This window comes from Corapipo altera, unplaced genomic scaffold, assembly GCF_003945725.1.
Source record: "Corapipo altera isolate COAL_440 unplaced genomic scaffold, ASM394572v1 44, whole genome shotgun sequence".
Classification (NCBI taxonomy): domain Eukaryota; kingdom Metazoa; phylum Chordata; class Aves; order Passeriformes; family Pipridae; genus Corapipo; species Corapipo altera.
The window spans coordinates 13,555,117-13,577,498 of record NW_020884880.1 but is presented as its reverse complement, the minus strand read 5'-3'; the positions used below and the strand labels follow the sequence as shown (position 1 = coordinate 13,577,498).

Sequence of the window (22,382 nt, the reverse complement as noted above, 5' to 3'; positions counted from 1 at the left end):
GCCTCTGGGGAGGAAGTGAAAGAGAAGAAAAACACGTTGGATGTAAATGCAATTGTTGTTCCATCCTCTTTATGTTGTCTTTTCATAACTAATGTATGTTGAAAATATTAGGTTTAGGTTACCTTTCCAGAGTGACTTTTTATTAAAAGTAACATAAATTGATTAATTTTTTCTGTCTGTACAGGTGGGAAACACACTCACTGCTCCATCCAAATTGAAATGATCATCCCCTAAATGACATAATTTAAGCATGACTTTACGAGTAAACTTAAGGCAATTCATAATTCTAATTACAAATAATGAGCATAAGCTATTCCCCAAAAGAAATGTATTATAAAACATACCAGGCTGTAGGTTAGATATTTGGACAAAAGCTCTCCCTGTGATCCATTTCACAAATACTTGGGGCACCTGTGAAATTTCTTTATCCACGGGTGGTAAGCACTGGGTAATCCAAGCCTTCTTATGGATATTTTAGTACATTTTTTTAAGAGCATGAAAACAGCTTGTACAGGGTACAAGTTCCTCTGAACTCAGATGCCTGCTTCTGACAGCAGCTGACAAGAAATGCTTACAGGTTTGTAGGAAGCAGTGACATATTTCTTTCACTTCACATTCCTGTCCATCCATCACTGGTTTAGCCGCAATTGTGTCTGATCAGTTGTGACCTTACCCTTCATGAATTTGAGAGTCTCACTTGTAAGCCCTTTAAGATCTTGGTGCTTTTGGTCTCTGCAGCTGCCCATGGCAATGAACTTGAGAAGGACACTGTGCATGTCCCTCTCTTGGACACTCACTGAGGAAGACCTGTTCATTTTTATCTGTGGTAAGAGCTGTCATCCCTAGTTGCATCCCTTTACTCCACCATTGTTGTCCTTCGCCATACCTTTCATTTCTTCTACCATCTTTGTAAAAAGCATGGAGGAGAAAGGGGTAGAGAGGCACTAGAACTATATGCCCTATTTAAAATGCAGCCACATCACAGATTTATATAGTAATATTTTTTTTTTCAGTTTCTTTACCTAAAAATTCCTGTTTCTCTTTCCAAGCACCACTAAACACTGAGTCAATTGTTTTTATAGGACTTCCCCAGTGCTTCTGAAATCTTCTTTCTGTATGATAACAACTAATGTGATCTTGTGTGGGCAGGTTCACCAAGGTGACATCTTACAGTTTCCACTAGCCCTGCTGCTCCACAAACCCAGGCAGGTCCCTGGATAAGAGACTCCAGCAATGGTTTTACAAGTCCTGCTGTAGGAAGTGTGATGTGTTACTCAACTAGTCTTCAGCTCTGTTGTACTCTAGTGGCTAGATCTGAATTCCTTGCTGCTAAAGACAATATTTAAAAAATGAAACTTCGGTAATTAGGGGCAAAGCTACAGGCTCTTGAGGTTTCTGATGGTAGAAAAGGATCACTAAACACAGATGGTCTGGGATGGGAGGAAAAGTAGAACATGGGATCTAAGTAAGAGATAAGGGCTGGGGTCTCAGCAGATTAGTAAAGGCCAAATAGCAGGTCTGGTGGCTGCTGCGGTGGCAACGCCCCTCAACTTCACCGGCCCAAATCTCCATGCAATGCATGACCCAGCCCCTTCCAAGCTATTTAGGGGCAAGAAGACTGCTGAGCACAAAGGAATTATACTCTAGTGGTTTGTTATATTCCTTACAATAAAAATACACCTCTTCTTTGGGTATTTTGAACCTCGTAACTTCAGCAGGGAGAACAGCACTTACACATGCAGTAGGATACACACACACTTCCACAGCCGTGTAGGATGGGGAAAGCATAGGAACATACACAAAAAGGCAGTGAGAGAGACATGTGCTTCTCTCCTCCCTAGGCCATTGCAGGACCACTGGGACGTATAAGCGACAACCAAAACCAAAAAAGGATGAAGTACCTCAGACAATATTTCTTTTCCCAAACTCTCATGAGAAAAGCAAAATAAACATGCAGGCTCACACAGCAGCATAATCCATGGATTGTGAGCAGCAGTGCTGGACTGAAACATAGCTAAATCATTAGGCTTTCAATATATTTGGTTCCTAGTTGAAGTGAAAGGTAAAATTAAATATTTTATTAGACCTCCATTGTGTCTTTCTTTTTTAGTTCTAGAACAGTAACTTTTGGATACACCCAACAAATATATAAAAGAGGAAAATACTTACTCTCTTCCATAATACTTTGGCCTGTTCTCCACCTATATTTTGAAAGAAAGGAAAAAAATATTAAAAACATTCATTTTAAAATAAACTACAGAAAAATAAATTATACTTGTATATTAATGAGGACTACTGCACCCATTTAAGTGATGAAGTTCTGCAGTTTCAAACCTGTGACTGGAGTGTGACAACGCAGAAGAAGAGAAAAATGAAAAACAGAGGAGGTGGTTTTATTGATGGATTTCTGGGAGAAATAACATGTATCAGTGGTGATAAAACAGAACTGCACCTAATTGTATAAAATCTGACCAAGCAGATAAAGAATATTTTACTACGGTTTTGCCAATCTAGCATTTATAATATAAAGTAAGACAATTTTTGTTATATACACTTTGTATACATTTATATATGTTATATATACAATATGTGCATATACTATATATATTTATGTACATTTAGATACCATTTATTTGCATTTTTTGCAAATATTGCCTATATATGGCAACAGATGGAAGATAAAAAATTTAATATTCTTGGGGAAAAAAAGGTTTCTGTATTTAGACATAAGCCTCAAAATCCTAGAAGTCTCAAGAATTTGCGGGCCGGACCCAGAGCACACTCCAAGTTGCCGGAAAGACTCCCAGTTATTTCAAAGATCGTCGAACCAACTTTTAGGGAGGTCACTGCCTCACCCAGAAGCCCTGGGCAGGCCTGGCACCGCGACCCGCTCCCAAAAAAGCAGCTCCCAGTGTCCCCCCTCGGCCCGTGTCCCCCCATCCCCGCGGCGGGGCCGGGCAGGGCCGGCAGGGGGCGCCGCTCCCCCGCCTTGCACGGGCCCTCACGGGGGCTCGGCCAATTAACACGCGCGCGGCCGTCGCTAATTACTAATCACAGGGTTGGGGTTTTTTTTTCAGGCGTATTCCCATAGAAGTGTCTTTATAAAGAGCTGCCCCTTCTCCCAGCTGCAGCGCTTTTTCAATGGTGTCGTCTCGCCGCGCTGCAGCTTCAGTCAGTGCTTTCATACAAGAAGCAGGACAGAACTTCCATAGAAGATACACATAAATTCTCCAAATTATTGAAAAAGATTATCTGAGTGCCTGTATATCTCAATAAAGAAGTCTATATCAATGGAATTACTACTTCATGCATGCTAACACACACGTAGAGAAATTGTGGTTTCAAGACTGTTTCATCCTTTAGCATAAAACTGTTTCATCCTTTAGCATAAAAAAAAATTTAGGTGATTTTACCCCATTTTATCTGGCTGGAAACAAGAACTCTTGTTCTTGTTTTCATGATATCTCATTATTTCACTCATAAAAATTTTAAATTGATGAAGGTTTTCCTTTTTTCTTTTTTTCTTTTCCTGAATAGCAAATGCATAACTGTCACATTTTTGATTCAATAATCTACACGCCATGCACTAAAGCGAAGCAGTTGAATTTCTACCCTGCAGTCACTGAGGCTACAACACAGCACAAGATGAACAAAAGTCTGTACAAAATAATGAGAATCTTCAATGGAAGACCTATGGGAGTTCAATCAAGTCCTTACTGTGCTTCTTTCCCAGCTCGGCATTTCTTTTCTAGCACGGCACTAACAATAGCAGTATCAAACCCTTGAAACTCCTGCCTAGGAATAATACCTTGATACAAACATTTTTGAGTTCTGAGGGGCAGGAATAAGAGGGGGAAGCAAACACAGAAGTGAAGAGAGAGCAAAATCAAAGGAATTGCCAAGTGCAGGTTCTGTGTTTCTATGTGCATATATGGGAACTCAGAAAAGAAAGTGTATGAATTCAATTTTTTAAATTTTCTATTTTTATAAGTAAAAAAAAATAATATCAAGAAAAAGATATATTACCTCTAAAAGGACGTTGTTCATATATTCATCTTCAATAACCCTATATGACTTTATTATCTTGGAACTGAGCAGCCTTCCTGTCATCCTTACAAACCTTAATAACCCTTGAAAGCATATATTTAGCTGGGATCTCAATTAAAAAATGGGTATCAGAAGATGGGTTAGGTAAGACCCCCACATACAATTTTCTCTTTCATGGAATCAAAGGCCACTCAGTATACTGAAATTTGGGACAAGGAGTGAACACATTGCTCTTTCATTCCCATGGAAGGCCAAATAAAACCTTTAGACTATAGAAGGTAAAGCATGACTTTCATTCAGTAGTCAGAATCTCCTTCTATTTAAAGATACAGATTTACCTTGATTGCGTTTATACACTAAATAAACCCCAACACTTCAAATCTACCTCAGAAAAATGAATTAACAGCACTAGCACCCACCCTCAAAATTAGCTTTAAGTACAAGCTCCCCCCAAATATAAATTACTCCCCCCCATATAACTAAATATACACATAAAGTATAAAAGCAATCTGGAAGTAACTCCTTGAACAAATGGAGGCACCTTTTTTATTCTTCTCATGCCATTTATAGAAAAATACAAATTTATCGGTGAAACTTTTATCATTTAACTAGCAACTGACTGAGCCACCCTGGATAATGTGATTTCCACTTTTCCTGCTGTTCACAAACTAAAAGATTTGCTCTTCTGAGAATCCACACAAAGCCCATCTACTCCTCTATTCATAAAACAGAAACCTTCGCTCCAACATCTTTTAGCATCCGTGTGTCTAAAATAGCCACAACTTCAGTATTTGGCTTTGGACAGAAAAGATATAGTAGCATTTCCTGAAATGAAGCTCCAGATCTGTCAGACCATCCAAGTGCCCCAGAATATAAAAATCCCCCCGTGCCCTCACTGCAATCTTTACCCTGAAATAATAATTTCTCTCCTATTTCTCTCCAACTTCACCACTAGGAAAACACAAGGAAACAAAGGTAAAGCAAAATAAAAGATCAAAAATACCATCAGGGTCTCCAGATCAAAACCAGAATGTTGGACTGAACCTGGAAATAAACCAAAAGCCTGCACAATTGATGAAGCAGAGGCTTAAAAATATCAAAGGAGCCAGTAGGTCTGTTTTGCGCGACTGCAGACTCTGTAAAAACTTCAAGGGAAATTCTATATATTCCAGAAGCCAAAGGTGACTGAAATTCAGTTGGGATTAGCTTTCCCTCTCCTGCTATCAATGGGTTTGCACACACAAAGTCAAGCAGATCCACCTAAGAGAATTCTTAGCGCTGGAAAGAACAGAAAATCCACAGGTAGGAAAGTGACTGTTTCCTGGTGGTAGGAGTCCAGAGCAATCAGCCTTATTCTGAACACACACACATTTAGGGTTTTTTGCATAGGTAATGGCTGTAAAGAACACTTTCATCACTTTCCATATAGCCCTCACAATTTCCTTGCTGAAAAAAGAGCCACCTTTCCCAGGTGACCAGTTAGTTTTGTACATCACTGGCCCATCTTCCTAGACACTGAGTAAGGGGGGAGATCAGACAGCTTGAGTCATTTAGAACTCTTATGCTAACAGACATAAACAAAGTACACAAACGAGGAAAATTACATATGACAAATTATAGGTCTTCACTAGTGAAAATATATTTTGCCTTAAAGAGCACCGCAGCTTGCTCTTACTTCTCCCATATAGAGGATAAATTAAATGGTTGTGCCTTCTCCACTAAAAGTACGTGGCAGCTTTCAATTCGAATGTGAGATGGTAATTTTCTGGCTTAGAATCAGGTATTATTGCCAATTTCAAACCAAAAATGTTGTTGCAGAGTAGGCATTTCTGGATGTTGTTCCAGAAACCACGGGGAAAATGCTGAAAATCACTACTGAAATTCATAGTTGTATAAATTGTGAAACAGCGGTGAATGCTAAAATTGTTTAAAACTAAAGTCACATTGATCAGGAAATAAGATGTATGGTAAAACAAGCTAAATCACTACTAATCCAGTAATCTTACAAAGCCAGCAACATTCATTGACATCTAATCTTGATGCATGCTCAAAGAGAAATGAAACCAAGCACAGCTCTCCTGCCACTCTACAGAGGCCTTTGGAAGCTCACGTTTGAGAGACTCTGCATATTTCAGCTTTGACTGCAAGCCTGCCAAACCTGATTGCCTCTCCCCAGTCCAAAAATAAAAATCCTTACTTGTACACTTAGTCTAGTTTTACAAGACTTTTTACAATGTTACAGCATGTTTTTCAAGGTGTGGAGTTAGTTGTACTCAGTTTGATGTCAAGACTGAGGAGAAAATAACTCTGCCTAATAAACTAGATATCTCAGCTAATTCAATATATTATGTTTACATAATTTTGAAATTTACTGAGTTTAATGCACTGGGACTTGTGGCTCCTGTTTTGGCCAGGATGGTTTAGCCCCGGCATGACACACTCCTGCTAATGTACAGATTACTGTACAGATTACTGTATTAAAATCTCCCACAACTCTGCAAGATAACTCATTACAAAACTACTGGGAATCAAGCAAGCAGGAGGTAAGCATCCCCTGATGTGACAGATTTTCATTGCAAGCATTGACATCCAAGCCACACTGCAGCGAAGATTTGAAGATACCCTGAAGAATTCTTTCTGCGTAGAAATACTACCACAGAAATAGGATAACCCTAATTTCAGCAAAATTTGATTTCTCTTCAGCTTCATTGCACAAGACATATTTCCTTATACAGTGGCCAAAGCCGAAATCTAGAAATGCTGCAATGAAAGTTTAGAAATCCCTGAAGGACGGCAATCTGTCTGTAATTCAGAAGGGCCAGCACAGCATAACAGTGTGTACTGTGGACTTCAGCCACTGCCTTAATACATCCATGATGAAAATATAAAAGGGGAAGGAAATAATAAGGTGGGGAGCTGCACCTGGCTCTCTGTTCTTCAGTACACAGAAAGAACAGACAAACAAGATCCACGAGTTAATAATGGTGATGTGTTTACTCAGAGCAGGCAGCAAGGCATTTTCCCAAAGGAAGTTTAATCTGATATATTTTCTGTTTGGAACAATCTTAATTATTTTTCAGTAACTCTGGTTGACTGGATATAAATATGTTTTTCAGCTCAGTTTGACATAAAGAGAAATAGAAGAGTTTGAAGAGAAGCTTTCAAGACAAGCCCAGTAAAAATAGACTGTAGAGAAAAGGAGCTTATTGTCTGTATTGTTCAACTTTTGGCAGACTTATCATAAGCCCACTGCAAACTTTACACTTACAAAACCAACCAAAAAGGATTAAGGCAAGTTGCAAGCCCCCATTAAACGGAATGAAGAATATGCTGTATTTCATTACTCCTATAAAACATTTTTTTGCCTTGGAATTTTTCTTGAAGAAAATTCTACTTAGATCTATTAGCATGTCTAATAATCCCTCCAAATAGGACAAATTATTTCACATCAATGACTCTTAAGCAATTTAAATTGGGAGAAGATTCTTTTGGATGGGAAATATTTATTGACCTTTTTTTACCTTTTAACCACTTTCTTTCTCTTACCTTATCAGGCTTTCTGACACCCATGTTTTCAAAGAGAAACAACTCTTGGTTTTGCAAAATGTGTCATATCATAAAGTCTGTTGCTAATTTTGTTAGTAGGAATAGCAGCAATGCAACATCTCTAGTCCCTGGCCAAGGACAGGCCAATAATAGTATGTATGTACTTACTATGTACATACATAATGAAAAGATGGTCTTCTCCCCTAAGATTTTCAGTCAATGGCATTCAGCATGACTGATCTGACAGGCTTCATATGACAAGCCTAACCAGCACCTATAACTTCATGAGTGTTCATGTACTTTGACTGTGTGATGAGGTAGGAGCAAAGACATTCCTCAGAAAGAAACTAGCAATGCCCAAGTCCCCAAAAGTTATTCCACCTGCTCTGCCCATGTTTCAGAGGCTGTCCAGAGAGAAAGAGGACATGAATAGTTTTGGAAGTGTGCATCTCCTTTTGTCATTCAGTCACAGAGCCATGGAGATGCCAATGTTATGACTACTTAAGGGATGGATATTCAGCTCCCAGCCTCCAAGAAGGTAGATGGGAGCAAGATATCAAAATCATTCAAAATACCAGAGGGGCATTGACTAGACAGGTCTCTGCAGAAAAGGATCCTGGCATTGTTACAGATCAATAAATGAACTTGAATCACTGATTCTGTCTGTAACAAAAACTGCCAAAACCAGAAGGCTATACTGAGGATAAAACCAAGAATGCAGCCAAGAAGACATCAGAGTAATCCTCTCCTTGCAATGTCTACTCAGAAAGCCTCTAGATGGAATACTGACTGTGGGCTGGGGTGCCACATCTCAAGAAAGACTGGAGCAAATAACTGGAGCAAGCAGGGATTTAGCAACCATGAAAAGACACGAAAAGAGATTGGCCCAAAGAAAACAAGATAGAGAGGGGCTGTAGCAAACAGGTATGAAAAAGGCTGCTTTCCAGAGGAAATAAATTTGTTGTCTGTGTGCTTACTAGACACGACAAGAAGAAACAGGCTTAAACTGCAAAAAAAAGATAGAAAAACATTAAAATAATTAAGCACTAAATAAATAAGCAGAGGCAGTCGAGAAATCTTCATGAAACCTTTTTCAAGGCTTTAAGAAGTGTATATGCAAACATCTCTTCTTGACACAGGAATGACAACCTCTCGACTTTCTTCTGGCCCTGAGATACCCCATCCAGCCTAGTCCTCACCTCTGCCTGGACTCCTCTCAGGAGATAGGGATTAGCAGGGAGCAGACTTGAATAGGCTGTAAAAATGACCTATAAAACCACAATAATACTCAGCCCACCTCTATGAGGCTCTTAGGGGGGAAGGTAGCACCCAGAAGGCAGTGGACTGAGTAAACTGTTCTGGAGGAGAAAGCCAAACATTTAAGTGATAAACTTGTCACCACTTAACTAAATAACAAAACTCAGTTTCAATCCATCACCATAACAAAGTGCCAAATTGTGTTTGGTATCTTCTAAAAAATACTCTGTGGAAAAATTTACAGCACTGGGGAGAAGGTAGGAGTGTTCTTCACCACTAGGAAAAATGAAAAGAATGCTTTTATTAACTGCTGTTCAAAGCTGCACAACTTCTCTGCTATGGTGGCATGTTGTAACCCATGGAGAAAGTAGAATGCATAGCGACCCTTTTGCAGAAGGATAATGCATCACAAAGAAACACAGGAAGCTCAGAAGCTCTGACACTTACTGTGGCACTTGGCTGATTTCCACTCAATCAAGGTTATTTCTACCATTTTTAAACACAGATATTTAAACAATAATTTAATGTGCTTATTTGCTTACTTGCTTGTACCAAACTTTCAAAAGAGCTACTTTAAACCATCCTTTATGAGGGTAATTTTAACTCAGGTTTGTTTCCTTTCTATGACCTTGAGCAAACTGTCCAGCAGCCAATAATCAATATACCAGACAAAACACCATAAACACTAGAAGGTTACAAAATCTCCCCCAACATGGACATCTGCTACAAAACCAGAATATTTTTCTGTATATATACAGCTCTAACAGAAAAGAGCAAGATTGAACAAGAAAAGAAAATCCAAATATTTTCTTGCCTAGTGAGGAAAATAATGGGCTCCTGAACATAAGCTAAAATAAACTGAAATAAATCTTAATCAAGAAGCCTGCTGCTAAATAGTTGGAGGAGGCAGGGTCAGGTTCAAACAATTTCAACAACAAAAGTGGGAGTCATCTGTTTTGTTATGCAGCCTCCATTCACACAGTAAGGGCATCATTAAATGTAAAAGGAATATCGATGTTACTCTCAGTGCAAGTGAAAAATTTGAATATAACATTTAAACTGCGCTCCTTTTTTTTCAAGAATGATGTGTTGAGTCATTTAAATAGGAGGAAAAATATCCCCAGCAGCAGATAGATGCAGTAAGCCACATTAATGCTCTGAATTCTTCTGTAACAACTGAGAAGCACCAAAACATTCCTATGACACATGCCACAGCAGTCCACAATTCCAAAAAGATGTGTGTAGTTGGCTCATTTGACCATTCTGTGTGTGTAGCTATATACATGCATGTAAAGGAAGTATAGGAAGGACGATAGAGAGATATGTAAAGTTTCTATATTTATTCATATTAGGAAATACAAATTAATCATGTGCTCAATACTCTGTGTTAGAGTAATGAGGTAGAGGTAATTTTCTCTGCAGTGGCTAGTATGGGGCTGTGTTTTGGATCTGTGCTGAACACAGGGTTGATAGTATAGAGATGCTTTTGTTATTGCTGAGCAGGGCTTACACAGAGCCAAGGCCTTTTCTGCTTTCTGTACTGCCATGCTGGCGAGGAAGTTCAGGGTGCATGGGAGGTTGGGAGGAGACACAGCTGGGACAAGCTACCCAAACTGACCAAAGGGATATTCCATACCATATGACATCATGCTCAATATATAAAGCTGGGGGGAGGAAGGAGGAAGGGAGGGACATTTGGAGTGATGGTGTTTGTCTTCTTACATGTGATGGGGCCTTGCTCTCCTCGAAATGGATGAACACCTGCCTGCCCATGGGAAGCAGTGAACAAATTCCTTGTTTTGCTTTGTTTGTGTGCATAGCTTTTGCTTTCTCTGTTAAACTGTCTGGATCTCAACATATGATTTTTCAGGCTTTTACCCCTCCGATTCTCTTCCTGATTGTGCTGGTGGGGAAGTGACCGAGTGGCTGAGTGGTGCTCAGCTGTTGGCTGGGGTTAAACCACAACAATTCCTCATCTTGAAACTTGAAAAAAGATACCAGACATAAAGAGAGCAGAGACATCCAGAGCCCTTTCTATATTATTTAACCAGACATGATGAATACTAGCCTGAATTTGAGCGGGTATGTAAATCTGTACAAGCACTTAGCATTTTCACCTACACATCATCATCATCATGGCTGGGCTTCGTGAACGAAGATTAGGGAAAGGTCTCTACCCACGTTTGACACAAGCGCGTTGGTGGCTAAAAAGGCCAATACGAGACAGGCACGTCCGGTTACGAAAGGCACAGCAGAAAGACTCCTTAGGTGGTAAATTCTGCAAGACACAATTCTTTCTGCGTTGCCTTTTCTCCTCGAGAGTGATCCTGCGTGTGTTCTCAAAAGCATCAGCAGCGTTATAGATGGTGTGTCTCCAGACCTCCCAATTGGAGGCCAGAGTAGACCAGTTATGTTGATCAATATGGCCAAGGCTGAGATGTTGTTTCAGGGAGTCCTTGTATCTTCTCTTTGGGGCTCCTCTCTTGTGGCAGCCGGTGGCAAGTTCACCATAAAGCAAGATCTTAGGGAGGCGATGGTCCTTCATCCTGGAGACGTGCCCTGCCCAGCGCAGCTGTGTTCTCAGTAACATGGCCTCAATATTTGTGATTGCTGCTTGTTCTAGAACACCTACACATAGGCCTATAGATAAACTTTATCTAGGTGGAGATATGAAATAGGTTTTCATTTATTTTGGCTTGAAAACTGCTTACATTCAACACCATGTCTAAATAAAAAAAAACTAGATGAAGAGAGTGATATTAAACAAGGATAAAGGGAAATAAAAAACTAGGGAAATAGCAAAATCACAAACACACACATCACCCACTTCCAAAGAGAGATGGAAGGGAGGGTGAAACTTTGCAAAGATTTCAAGCAAATCCATAGGAATAATTAGCAAGTTCATCAGTCCTTAAAGACAGCTACCTACAGTTTGTGCTCATCAAACCGTATCAAAAAAAGTCAGAGCTTGCTATCATGTCTTCCAAAAAGATGGGTTTAACTTTTCCATTTCACAGTGATCAATAAGCACACTGACTGGTTCATACCATATTCCACTGATCAACACTCATCTAATTTGCAAATCATAACCTAGAACATTAGTAAATCAAACCTGAGGAAATTCAAGTGAAACAGACAAACCTCTTCTAGTTTTGTTTAGCTGTAACTACATAAATGAAATATTTACTATCACATCTGCAGAATAATTAGAAAGCTTTCTCCTCCGTTCAGTAGTCAATGGACTGTTAAAATGAGAATGATGTGGCTTCATCTGAGTGCTCCACCATCTTACTATTGCAGCAGAGTGAGACTGCAAGACTCATGGACTCTAGGAGAGATGAGCTTTCCTGTCAGTCATTAAAGTGCCTTGAAAAAAAACACCAGCAAATTTCTCTGATGTGATAAATACAAGAGAATTTTGGGCAAGCAATATTCCATCTTCCCTTCTTTCTTTCCTCCACTGCTGCAAACTGCAGGCATTTTGCAGGACGAAATTCACTACGGAGATACTACAGAAAAATGACCTTGGATATAAACCCATATTTTAAATTTATATAGGAAAACCTGCATATAGCCAGTTTTGAGGGCTGCTGGTTACAATACCTTTTGACATTCACTCCATGGGTCCTCTGCACCACTTCAGCTGAACAGCCTTCCTGGCTTTGAACTGCTCTGAGCCACCACCAATGCAGCCAGGCTTTCTATATTTGCTATGGATTTCAGCTGAAGAATTTTCCTCTTTCTGTCAATGTCTATTCAAAATTGCTTTTAACTTCATTTGCAATCTACAGACTACTGCTGTGTCCTCCTTGTATCTTTTTGTTTCTATCATAAAGAGGTTTATGAAAACACAATTAAAGCATCAGCAATATTATAAGAATTTGAAAATATGGGCTCCATTAAGTCTTACATGTGCAAACATTTCCATTAATGAAACTAGTTTTCAGCACAATTCTGCTCATTTTCACTTAATTGCTAGCTAATAGGGTCTCTTGGTGTGTCACTGTGTGTGTTCTGAGGTTTCTTTCTAAGAGAAAGATAACATAATATTCTGAATTATCTCAGATAAGCTCTCACGACTTGGCAGTAAGAGATACCTCATAGCAGTGTCTGACTTTTGCAGTAGAGTGATTTGAACAAGTGCCATGAAAATTCCCATTTGCTCCCGTTATTTACCACCAATTTTATGGCTAATTTTAATGCCCTGTTACAGCTCTCTGCTACTTCACCACAGTATAGGCATTGTTCTTAGAAAGATGAGGGTAGAGAGAAAGAGGAAATATTCCGCTTGTAAAGGTCACTAAGTGAGCAGAATAAGGGAATTCATGGAAGACTTATTGCAATGATTAAATACTTATTATCCAGTCAGATATACTATGCAAACATTTTACTAAGGCTGAATCTTAACAACCTTGCTCAAGCTTACCTAGTCATAAGCTTTTTAACCAGTGTTTTTAATATTGCTATTGTTTAAACTATCCGCTTCTAATTGCAATGTTCTTAGCTTGAATCCCATGCTTCAGAAGAAACTTTGATGATAACTGTAAAGAGTAAATCGCAGCAGTTCAGTTTGGGAACTGTGCAATAAGCCTGTGTATTTGCAGCTAGTAATGTATGAGATGGCAGTAGCATTACAAACCTGCTAGTGACCATTTCAACAGTTATGTTCTATGAAATGCCACTTTGTACACTCTTGTTTTGATAAATCTAGGTAATGGATATCCAGAGGGTCAAAAGAGTTCCAGACCCTCTGGATGGTTTGAGCAAAAAACCCTCAGCAGTACAGTCACCATTATTTTAGTCTCTTATAATTATTTAAGCAAAAAGAAAAAGGGATTTCTTTCTTCAGAGAAATCTTCCTTTTGTAATCATATTTGCTTTCAGTCAAGAAACCATAATTTTTATGTTTTAAAGGCAGAGACAATAATTTCTACCGCTTCTGACACAACCTATTTAGAATTCAGAATGATGAGGAAGGCAATTAACTGACATTTTTCTACATAATAATATAAGTTAGGGCTCTAAGGCTTTGCCTACACTAGGGAAATTTAGATGAGTTTCTCAATGTTGCTGACACTGGCTTGGCCAAGGCATTGTTAGGAGTGTGGAAGGTCTAATGCAGACAAATTTGCAGCCTCAAAAATTGCTGTCAGCAATTAAGACTTTCTTGGAACAGAACGGAAATAGCATTCACAGGTATGAATATTTCTACACAAATAATCCAAAAACTCATAGGTAAGATTCATTCCCTCTTTGAAGAAAATTTATAATGTGCCTGTTGTTTAACCAGATATAGTCCAGAGTGATGTCACCATCCTCTCTTAATTCTTTTACTTTGTTAAAGGCTCCATTTCTTCAAAAGATATTTTAACTTTGAATAATCTACTCTTGAAATATTTCTTAAAATTAAGAATTTGATTCTTTTGAATAAAATAAGGAAGTTGAAAGCTTGAGTTATTTTCTGAGAATACAATTTTTCATCAGCATTTCTGTAGAATAAACCCTAAAAGATGCTTCATAATATGACTTTCTTACAACACAAATCTAATTCTTTGGTGCCTATCATCAAATTTGCTCAATATTTAAAAGCTACTCCTCCACTGGAACTGTGCTTTTAAGTGGAACTTTTTCTACTTAAAAGATAAATCATTAAAACACTGCTGGAAGAAATATGGTTACAAATGAGAATATTGGCAGAAATCCAATGTTATTGGGAATGTAGGATTTTTGTATTAGTCCCACTACCAGTGGTGATTAATTAAAAGACATTAGATACCTGAAGCCAAAACAGTTAATTCAATATATTCCCATTGCAGGAACAACCTGCTTTTGCTAGACAAGATATTTATGCAAGCAAAAAAAAAGGAAAATCATCATAGCAAAGCTAAAAGACACAAATATAAAAATGTAAATAAAAGATATAAATGTTCATGTTTATTTACAGTCCCAGCATTTAGTCTGGTGGTTTGCATATCAGGATTTCTGTCTCCACAGTATACTTAATCAAGAAATCCACACAAATTAGATGATAGAAGGGCAGAGATCTGAGGCTAAACCCCCTGTGACTATGGAGAGGTAATGGAAGAGCAAATGAATGCAGAGAATTGAAAAGATGGCAATGGAAAAGATGTAGGCATGATGAAAATGCCAAGTGGTGAGAGAAAAAAAACAACCTCCAACACTTGTTTATCTGTTGATGTACAGATTTTGTTTGCAGCAGATGCTTCAACTCCTCTGCAAACAGTGTAGAATTTAGCAACTGTGAATGAAAGGCATTGTCCCAAAGGCATGAAGGATTTCAAATTATTTGCAATTTTTAGATTTGTCTGAAGCAGTTTGAATACTAAATTAAACAAGTGAACACTCTCAACAAGGTCCAGTTCCTATGATATGCACATGGAGAGAGAAATTTTTCCTGTCAGTCACATATCCCACTGACACCTGCTCTCCAGATGTTGGATGAGCATTATGTTGCATACTAAATAACTACCGTATTTCTAATTAATATATTTTCACACACAACACAAAATTAGATTTTGAGATCTTTCTATGTAACTGACAAATTCAAGATTAATAAGACATCGTCTTCAGTGAAGCAAGCCTACGCAGTCATCAGATCACACTGAAGTCAAACTAGAATTAAGAAAACAACCCCAAAACACCCTTCTTACAGACTGTGTGCTAAAGAAAGGCTAATAGGTGCCATAGGAAAATAGTGATGAATTTTCTCTCTAAAATAATCTGTGATGCTCTATGAAATCACTATGTAGTTCTGCTTTCTAATAAACCAATAATATGAACTACAAGGAGCAATCTAGGTATCAGGACACCCCATCTGCCCTTCTCCAACTATATGCAAAAGTAAAGCACATCAGCAGTGTTTTAGTGTTTTATGGCTCGAGTCAGAGAATCTGTGTTTCCAGTAATCAGTCTGTGAACACATACAGTTGAGCTACACAAAGATTCAAAGTCCAAGTAACAAGAACCAAAGATCACAGTTGTGGGAATTCATACTGCTTTATATACCTACCCCTAAATAAAGTGTCTGCATTTTCAGCTGTTTAACTAAATTAAAAACAAAATCAAAACAACTCAAAATAGAACTCTGCAGTCTATGAAATGAGCCACTAAAAATGGTTCAGGACCAAACGTAGATCATGTGAAACAGATGGTTTTTACCTATTTTGTTATGTACTGCTTTGTCATTGATGTATTAATTTAATTAATATGATCTTAGCTTCTTTCTGCAAATCTTTGGAAGTGACCTGAATAGGTACTAAATATGTATATGGTCTTTAAGCATCAGGCAAAAGGATAACTTCAGTTGTACGTAATGTTCTTGAGTTCAAGGAAATAAGTTCAATACAGCACACCAGTAAAGAGTTCACAGCTGCACATTTAATCCACTTGTGCAGATAATCTTGTTCCTAGAACAAGAATACAATTGCTATTCCACTTCAACAGACTATTTTACCTTGATTTAAATTTTCACTCATGGAGGCAAACTAGAAAATGCTTTAATTTGAGTTACCACAATGAATTTTGGATTAAACTTATTCAGCTTAACTTGTAGCCCCAAAAAGATGAGTTTAAATTGCAAACATGGTTTCCTAAGCATTCAGTGCTTACTAATCAGATTTTCTAAAAACAAGTTCTTCCTCAAAGTAGTTCCAATATGAAATAGATAAATAAAATATTAGATAAACCATTGTCTCAAACAAAGAGAGAAACTTCTCTGAGGCCATGCTGGAAATAAATAAATTTTTTATCTTAACTATTTTCAACTATGTCCTCTCCTTCAAAGAATACCAGCCACAGCGAACTAACTGTCTTTTGGATTGCATGAGGATTTCAGAGAGCAAGGTCTTGATAAAACCCTTCAGCACACGTGCACTGAAGTCCCACAGGACTAGCACGTGCTCTATCTCCCCAAGCCTTGTCTTTGACAGGGAGAAAGAATGACATGAGGGTTCACCCACTCTGGTGTTTTACTTGCCCTTCTTAGCATCCTGTGTATATGTTTTGGGACCATCCCAAACTGACAGGGCTTGAAGACTTCCAGTCTGAGGCCAAGACCCTGCTCTCCCTGCCCTGAAACTGGTAAATGGCACTTGAGAGAAAAATGCAATGGCCTTTTAGTTAAGGCACTGAGTGGACTCAGGAAAACTCTACTCAATTCCTGGCTTTGCAATGGATTTTCTTCACAAACCGAGGCAAGTACCTGTGCCTTGATACAAAACCTCCTGCCCCACACAAAAGTGTTTCGAGACAGTACCTTAATATTTGACAGATGCCAGGACTCTGCTTTCATGGGTACACAGTATGGGAAGCAGGACAGAGCTCAGGATGATGTTTGGGAGTACAACTACATATCAGGCCATGAGCCGCAGTTTCTGTCTTCTTGCACATCATCTTTTATACCTTGTGCAATCACTTCATGCATTTAGTATTTCTGTTACTAGTATTACGTGTCTATTTGCACAAAATTTGTCCCTGACATTATAGAAGATAAGGCTATCACAGTCTTATTGATTGAGCAGAGACATCTACATATGTGTTCCATTACTATTATGCCATGCAGGTTGAGGAACGGACATATTAAAGTAAGTAGAAATGGAAGAAATACAGAAAAAGAAAATAGGGGGACAAGATAACTCAGCCAAACCTGCAGCCCTGCAGATTTCTAAATATCCTATAACCTTTAAAGTTTCTGTGACAGAACAGAGCTCTCTGGGTATCACTTCAGTATTTTAACTTGAACATAATACTTGGCATTCAACAAACTGAAGTTACATGTATCATGGTGAAACATATCACACAGATGTTATTACGCAGATTCAGGAAGAAAAATACACCTTCATTTAGACAAGGAAACGTAAAACTTCAGGTAGTATACAGAAAAGCACATTAAGCAATGATTAATAAGCATTTGTCTAATGAAGGTGCTTCTAGTGGTAGAATGAGGCTGCCATGCCTAATTAGCAGATATTAATCTGCTTTAATTAATCAACCTTAAGAAAAATGATTATATAAAACAATGGCACAGAAAAATTAAAGCAAATATTACCCACAGACTGCACAAAAGATTTTTTGGTAGTCATATGCTGCTGACAATTCATCAGATATAACTAGGTAGAGGAAAAAAACTGACCTCCCGAGGACAGATGATTCTCTTGGGACGTGGTGCCTCTTGTTGCAATTGATACACTGTCAAACACAAAAATGTACAGATCATTAGAAGATGGCAACATACACAAACTTTTATTCAGATGAGCCTTTTTAGCCGGGGGCTGCAGAGAAAAATGCAAATGTAAAGAATATGACAGCAAAATGAGGTATTTCAGCGTGTCTAAGTAATTTATATGAAAATTGATTGTTGACCTGCAAACTAACTAAAGCGACCAGTGCTTTAACTTTTAGAAGTATTATCTCCTTTTGTATTGTTTTTTACACTTTTATACTAGGGAAGACTAGCGAGAAATAGATACTAATTATTAGATGTATCTCGGGACAAAATCCCACTTTTGCATATACTGTGTTGCAACAACCCAAGAACAGATTGCTTACCAGTAGCACCAGCAGTTTTTTGGATAGGCCTAGAAAAAGTTCAGTACCTTTGAAAGGGCTCATCACAGTCTCATAATTTATTTCAAGATTTGCTGGCAATTACTGAAGAGCAAGCAAATATTCCTTTCAGAGCCATTATGTCCTATTCAAATGGCCCTGGATCAATTTTGCAAATCTTCTGAGGGCTGGAGGAGAGAGACCTGAGGCTAGAGGTAGTTGCTGCCTGGCCCCAGCCTCTTCACTGCATGTATTTAATGAGATCCTCTCCCTCCCTTCCAGTCCAGAGTCGTGAGAAGAAGCTGACATGCAATGACAGTAATCAATTCCAGCACAGACAGACTGTCTCTCCGTAACTCCAGTAAAAATCCCAGAGGTTTGGATTCCCTCCCTTGAGAAAGGCCTTCTGTATGCTGACCTTCTTGTATTTGGAAAGATCATGTTGTGTCTATGAATTTTTTTAAAAGACTGAGTTTCTAGGATGATTTTCTTCATAATGGTAGTTAAGATCAGAATTATGCCCTGAAAGGTGGTAGATTATGGGAGGAATAGAAATGCCTGTGGGTTTGATAAACACAGAAGCCCTGTTGCAGAAAGTGAATGGAAATAGTAGGTGTTAGCCCTCAGCACTTTTTTGCACCTTCTCTTTAAATGGGGCTAGAAGTGATGAAATCTGGAAAGTGGGGAAGTCCTTCAGCCTGCACCCAAGTTTGTCACACAGGGGATGGGAATGCTTTGAGGGCTTCTGCCTTCTGCTCGTGTCAAAGTGCAAAAACCCACAACCTCTTCTTTTCCCAACCTAAGCTTTATCCCTGGTTCCTTAGAGGGGCACAGAGAGTTCATGATTTCTTATATTCTCTATCAATTTTAATGCATATGGATGTGATCTAACTCTGAGTTTGTACTCAGGCTTTGGATACACCCTGCATCATTCAGCACTGTCAGATCTTCCACTGCTTTTGCACAAGATAACTTCTGGTCTTCCTTACCTCTTGCACTTACATAACTAAGATTTAAGGACTTACTTCTCTTTTGTGACCAAATGATTTGTATATCCAAATGAACTGTCAAAGAAAGCATGAAAGTTTTGTTCAAAAATCACAGATAATGTTTTAAAACTCTGATTATTCTGGAGCCCAATTTTAGAGTTAATTTCTGAATGTCTGATATCAGCATAACCACTGATTCAGCAAGTTAGGGATGCTTAATACTAAAGATAGTAAAAAAATAGGAACTTTTTCTTTCCCACATACATTTTCAATGGAGAGAAAGAACACTAAGGATTCAAAACATTGCAAGAATATGATTGCTTGTCATTTAATTATCTATTTCCCCAATTAATTCATTTAAATTTTAACTGAAAAATAATTCTTCATAAAAATCCTATTTTCAATAATCTAATCTGTTAAACATTAACTGATACAGCATATTAAGATAGTGGCTGTTTCTAAGAAAATTTGTTAGCAGTGGTGCAAAACAAGTTGGTCTGAAGATCACATAGGAAGCCCATCTTGTGATGTGCTGCATTTATAGGAAACGAAAAAAGCAAAGAGGTCTCTCAAATAACCAAAAGAATCTCTGAGGGTGATAACTCTGGAGAAGCAATGGTGGAGAGAAGAGTCAGCATTTTACAAAACAAAGGAAGGAATGATTAACAGGAAAGAGCAGGTACATGAAAGACTTGAAAGCAAACACAAAAAAATGGATGATGATTGGATGTAGTGGGATGAATCAGTGCAGGGATTCATGACGAATGCAAGGAAGACAAATCCTCTTAACAACTGTATTTTGAATAGATTGGAAAAGGTTGCTGTCATTCTCAGAGACCTGGGTAATTAATCTCCGCAATAATATGAACTGAGAAATATATCTGATTTAGAAATACATCAGAAGAAAATGTGGTAAGATTATTACTATACAAATAAATAATAATAAACTATATGCTAAGTGTGCAGGATGAGAAAATGGCCCAAGCACGACTGAGGTTGTGAATGGTGGTAATCACAGAAAATGTCATGAATGGGAAATGGTTTCCTGTGAAACATAAAGAATTCAGATTTGGCCATATTAGCTTTAAATTGGTAGGCATTAAGCTGACAGAAAGTCAAGCCAGTGGAACAACAAGAGGAGAGAGATAGAGAACCATTAGATGGAGGGAGAGAAGATAGATCAGGAACAGAGAAAAGAACTGAGAACCACCAGTGGCATCATGGTAAGGGACACCAAGCAGTTCAATGGGAGACAAACAACAGAGAAGAGACAGACAGACACACAGCTGCCAAGGATGCCCAAAAAAGACACACAGCAATGTAAGGGTGAAGAAGGTAAAAAAAGTGGAAAACAAGGAAAGGCAGTATCTCACAGACTGAAGTATTAGGGAGCAAAGCCAGTGTGACCCTACCAAAAGCTGTGTTTGCTTTTAGAAAGGGTCTCTCCTGTTTCTGCTTCAAATGACTGCTATGTGAAAGCCTGCTAATGGGCTTTGAATACAAGTGCAATATTATGGCTAAGGTGACTTGAGAAAAATGTGCCCTACAGCTAAGTTCCAATGAGCACAGGCACCTCATTAAGTGACCTCATTTTCAGAAGTGCTGAACATCCTGCAGCTCTGCCCGATTTCATTATACACTTTTTCCAAAGTGCTGGGCACTCACACTGTAGCTGACATTGCTGAGACCCCAGCACAGTCCAGGGAATGGTCAGATTCAGAAGGTACATGCCCATCTACTTGCTCAAATGACAAACAAGCCTTGCCTTTCTGCCTCATTTTTCCACTTCCATCTCTGAAAATCTCGAAACAGAAACCAATGTATAAGAATATGGTTGACTGAAATAATAGAAAAACACACTTATTTAATACAATGGTAAGCAGTGATTAACATCTGACCCAGTCTATTTAGAACTGACAGGCAGGTTACAGACAAACCCACTGTGATCATAAAAAAGATGACACTTGAACATAATGATGCATTATTATCTTAGCCCTGAGAAAATGAATCTTATAAAAAATCAATTTCATGCAAAAAGAAAATGTATTATTACTGCTCAGAGAAGAGCATCAGACTGGGAGTGGCTTTTTGTTCAGCATCAGATGCAAATGAAATGTACAGTTATAATACACACTAAATATTAGACAAAAATGCAGAACTGCTACTGAAAAATGCTGTAGCTTTTAATTGGCTCTTGAACATCTTTATCAGTTTCAGACTTCAGAGAGTTTGCCTGCATTCATAGTATCATAATCACGTCCGAACTTACAGTGTTAACAAAACTCTAATTTATTATTGAATTTTTACAGGAACATTTCTTTGAGATGTAAAGTAGCTGGTTAGAATATATCCTTCTCTCTTTTGTTCCTGCTACAGCGTGAGTTGTCTCAGGGGATGAATAAGGGGAATTCTACAATATGTTTTAGGAAGAACTGTCTAATTCCAAAATCCAATCTGTCTAAGAAACAAAGGGCTGACATGCAAAAAATAACACTTACTCCTCTTCTGCCAGGAAAGAAGGGCTATCAGCAATTTCTTCATATTTTTTTTTCATTCTGCAGTGTGTCAGGACCTCGAGCTTTCTCCTTTAACTCACCTATGATGAGTGTTCAGTGATGCTCCAGCAGAGAGGAAAAATTCCTATCATCGGTTTTATAAAGCAGCAAGGAAACATACTGCCTTCTTCTGAGAATGTTTCGCAGAGTTCCTTAGTTTTACCTCCTCGGCCTCATCTCAGTCAGGCATTTATCCATGTGCCGAGCTTGAACAATATGAGCTGTCCTATTTCTGCAGGATTACTCACATGCTTAATTAGGAACCTAACTGCTTGGCTGAAACAAAGAATTAATTTCTAACAAAAATGAGTCTCGGACACTGTGCTTATTATTTGATGAAGGGCAGAAGGCACAGAAACTTCGTGAGGAGCTGAAGCATCACATCAGCTGATGCTCTGGGCTTTGCCACACTGCTTCACACCAG

At 38.4% G+C, this 22,382-nt stretch overlaps 1 protein-coding gene across 1 annotated transcript in view; it reads right to left on the bottom strand.

The window, feature by feature from the left end:
- The window catches only part of CHN2 (chimerin 2), a 162,141-nt gene that overhangs the window by 68,903 nt on the left and 70,856 nt on the right, over nucleotides 1–22,382 (bottom strand). The window contains exons 3-4 of the mRNA XM_027639212.1: nucleotides 18,002–18,057; nucleotides 2,170–2,201 (exon numbers count right to left, since the gene is read on the bottom strand). Coding sequence (XP_027495013.1) covers nucleotides 2,170–2,201; nucleotides 18,002–18,057 — 88 coding nt within the window. The remainder of the gene's footprint in view (nucleotides 1–2,169; nucleotides 2,202–18,001; nucleotides 18,058–22,382) is intronic.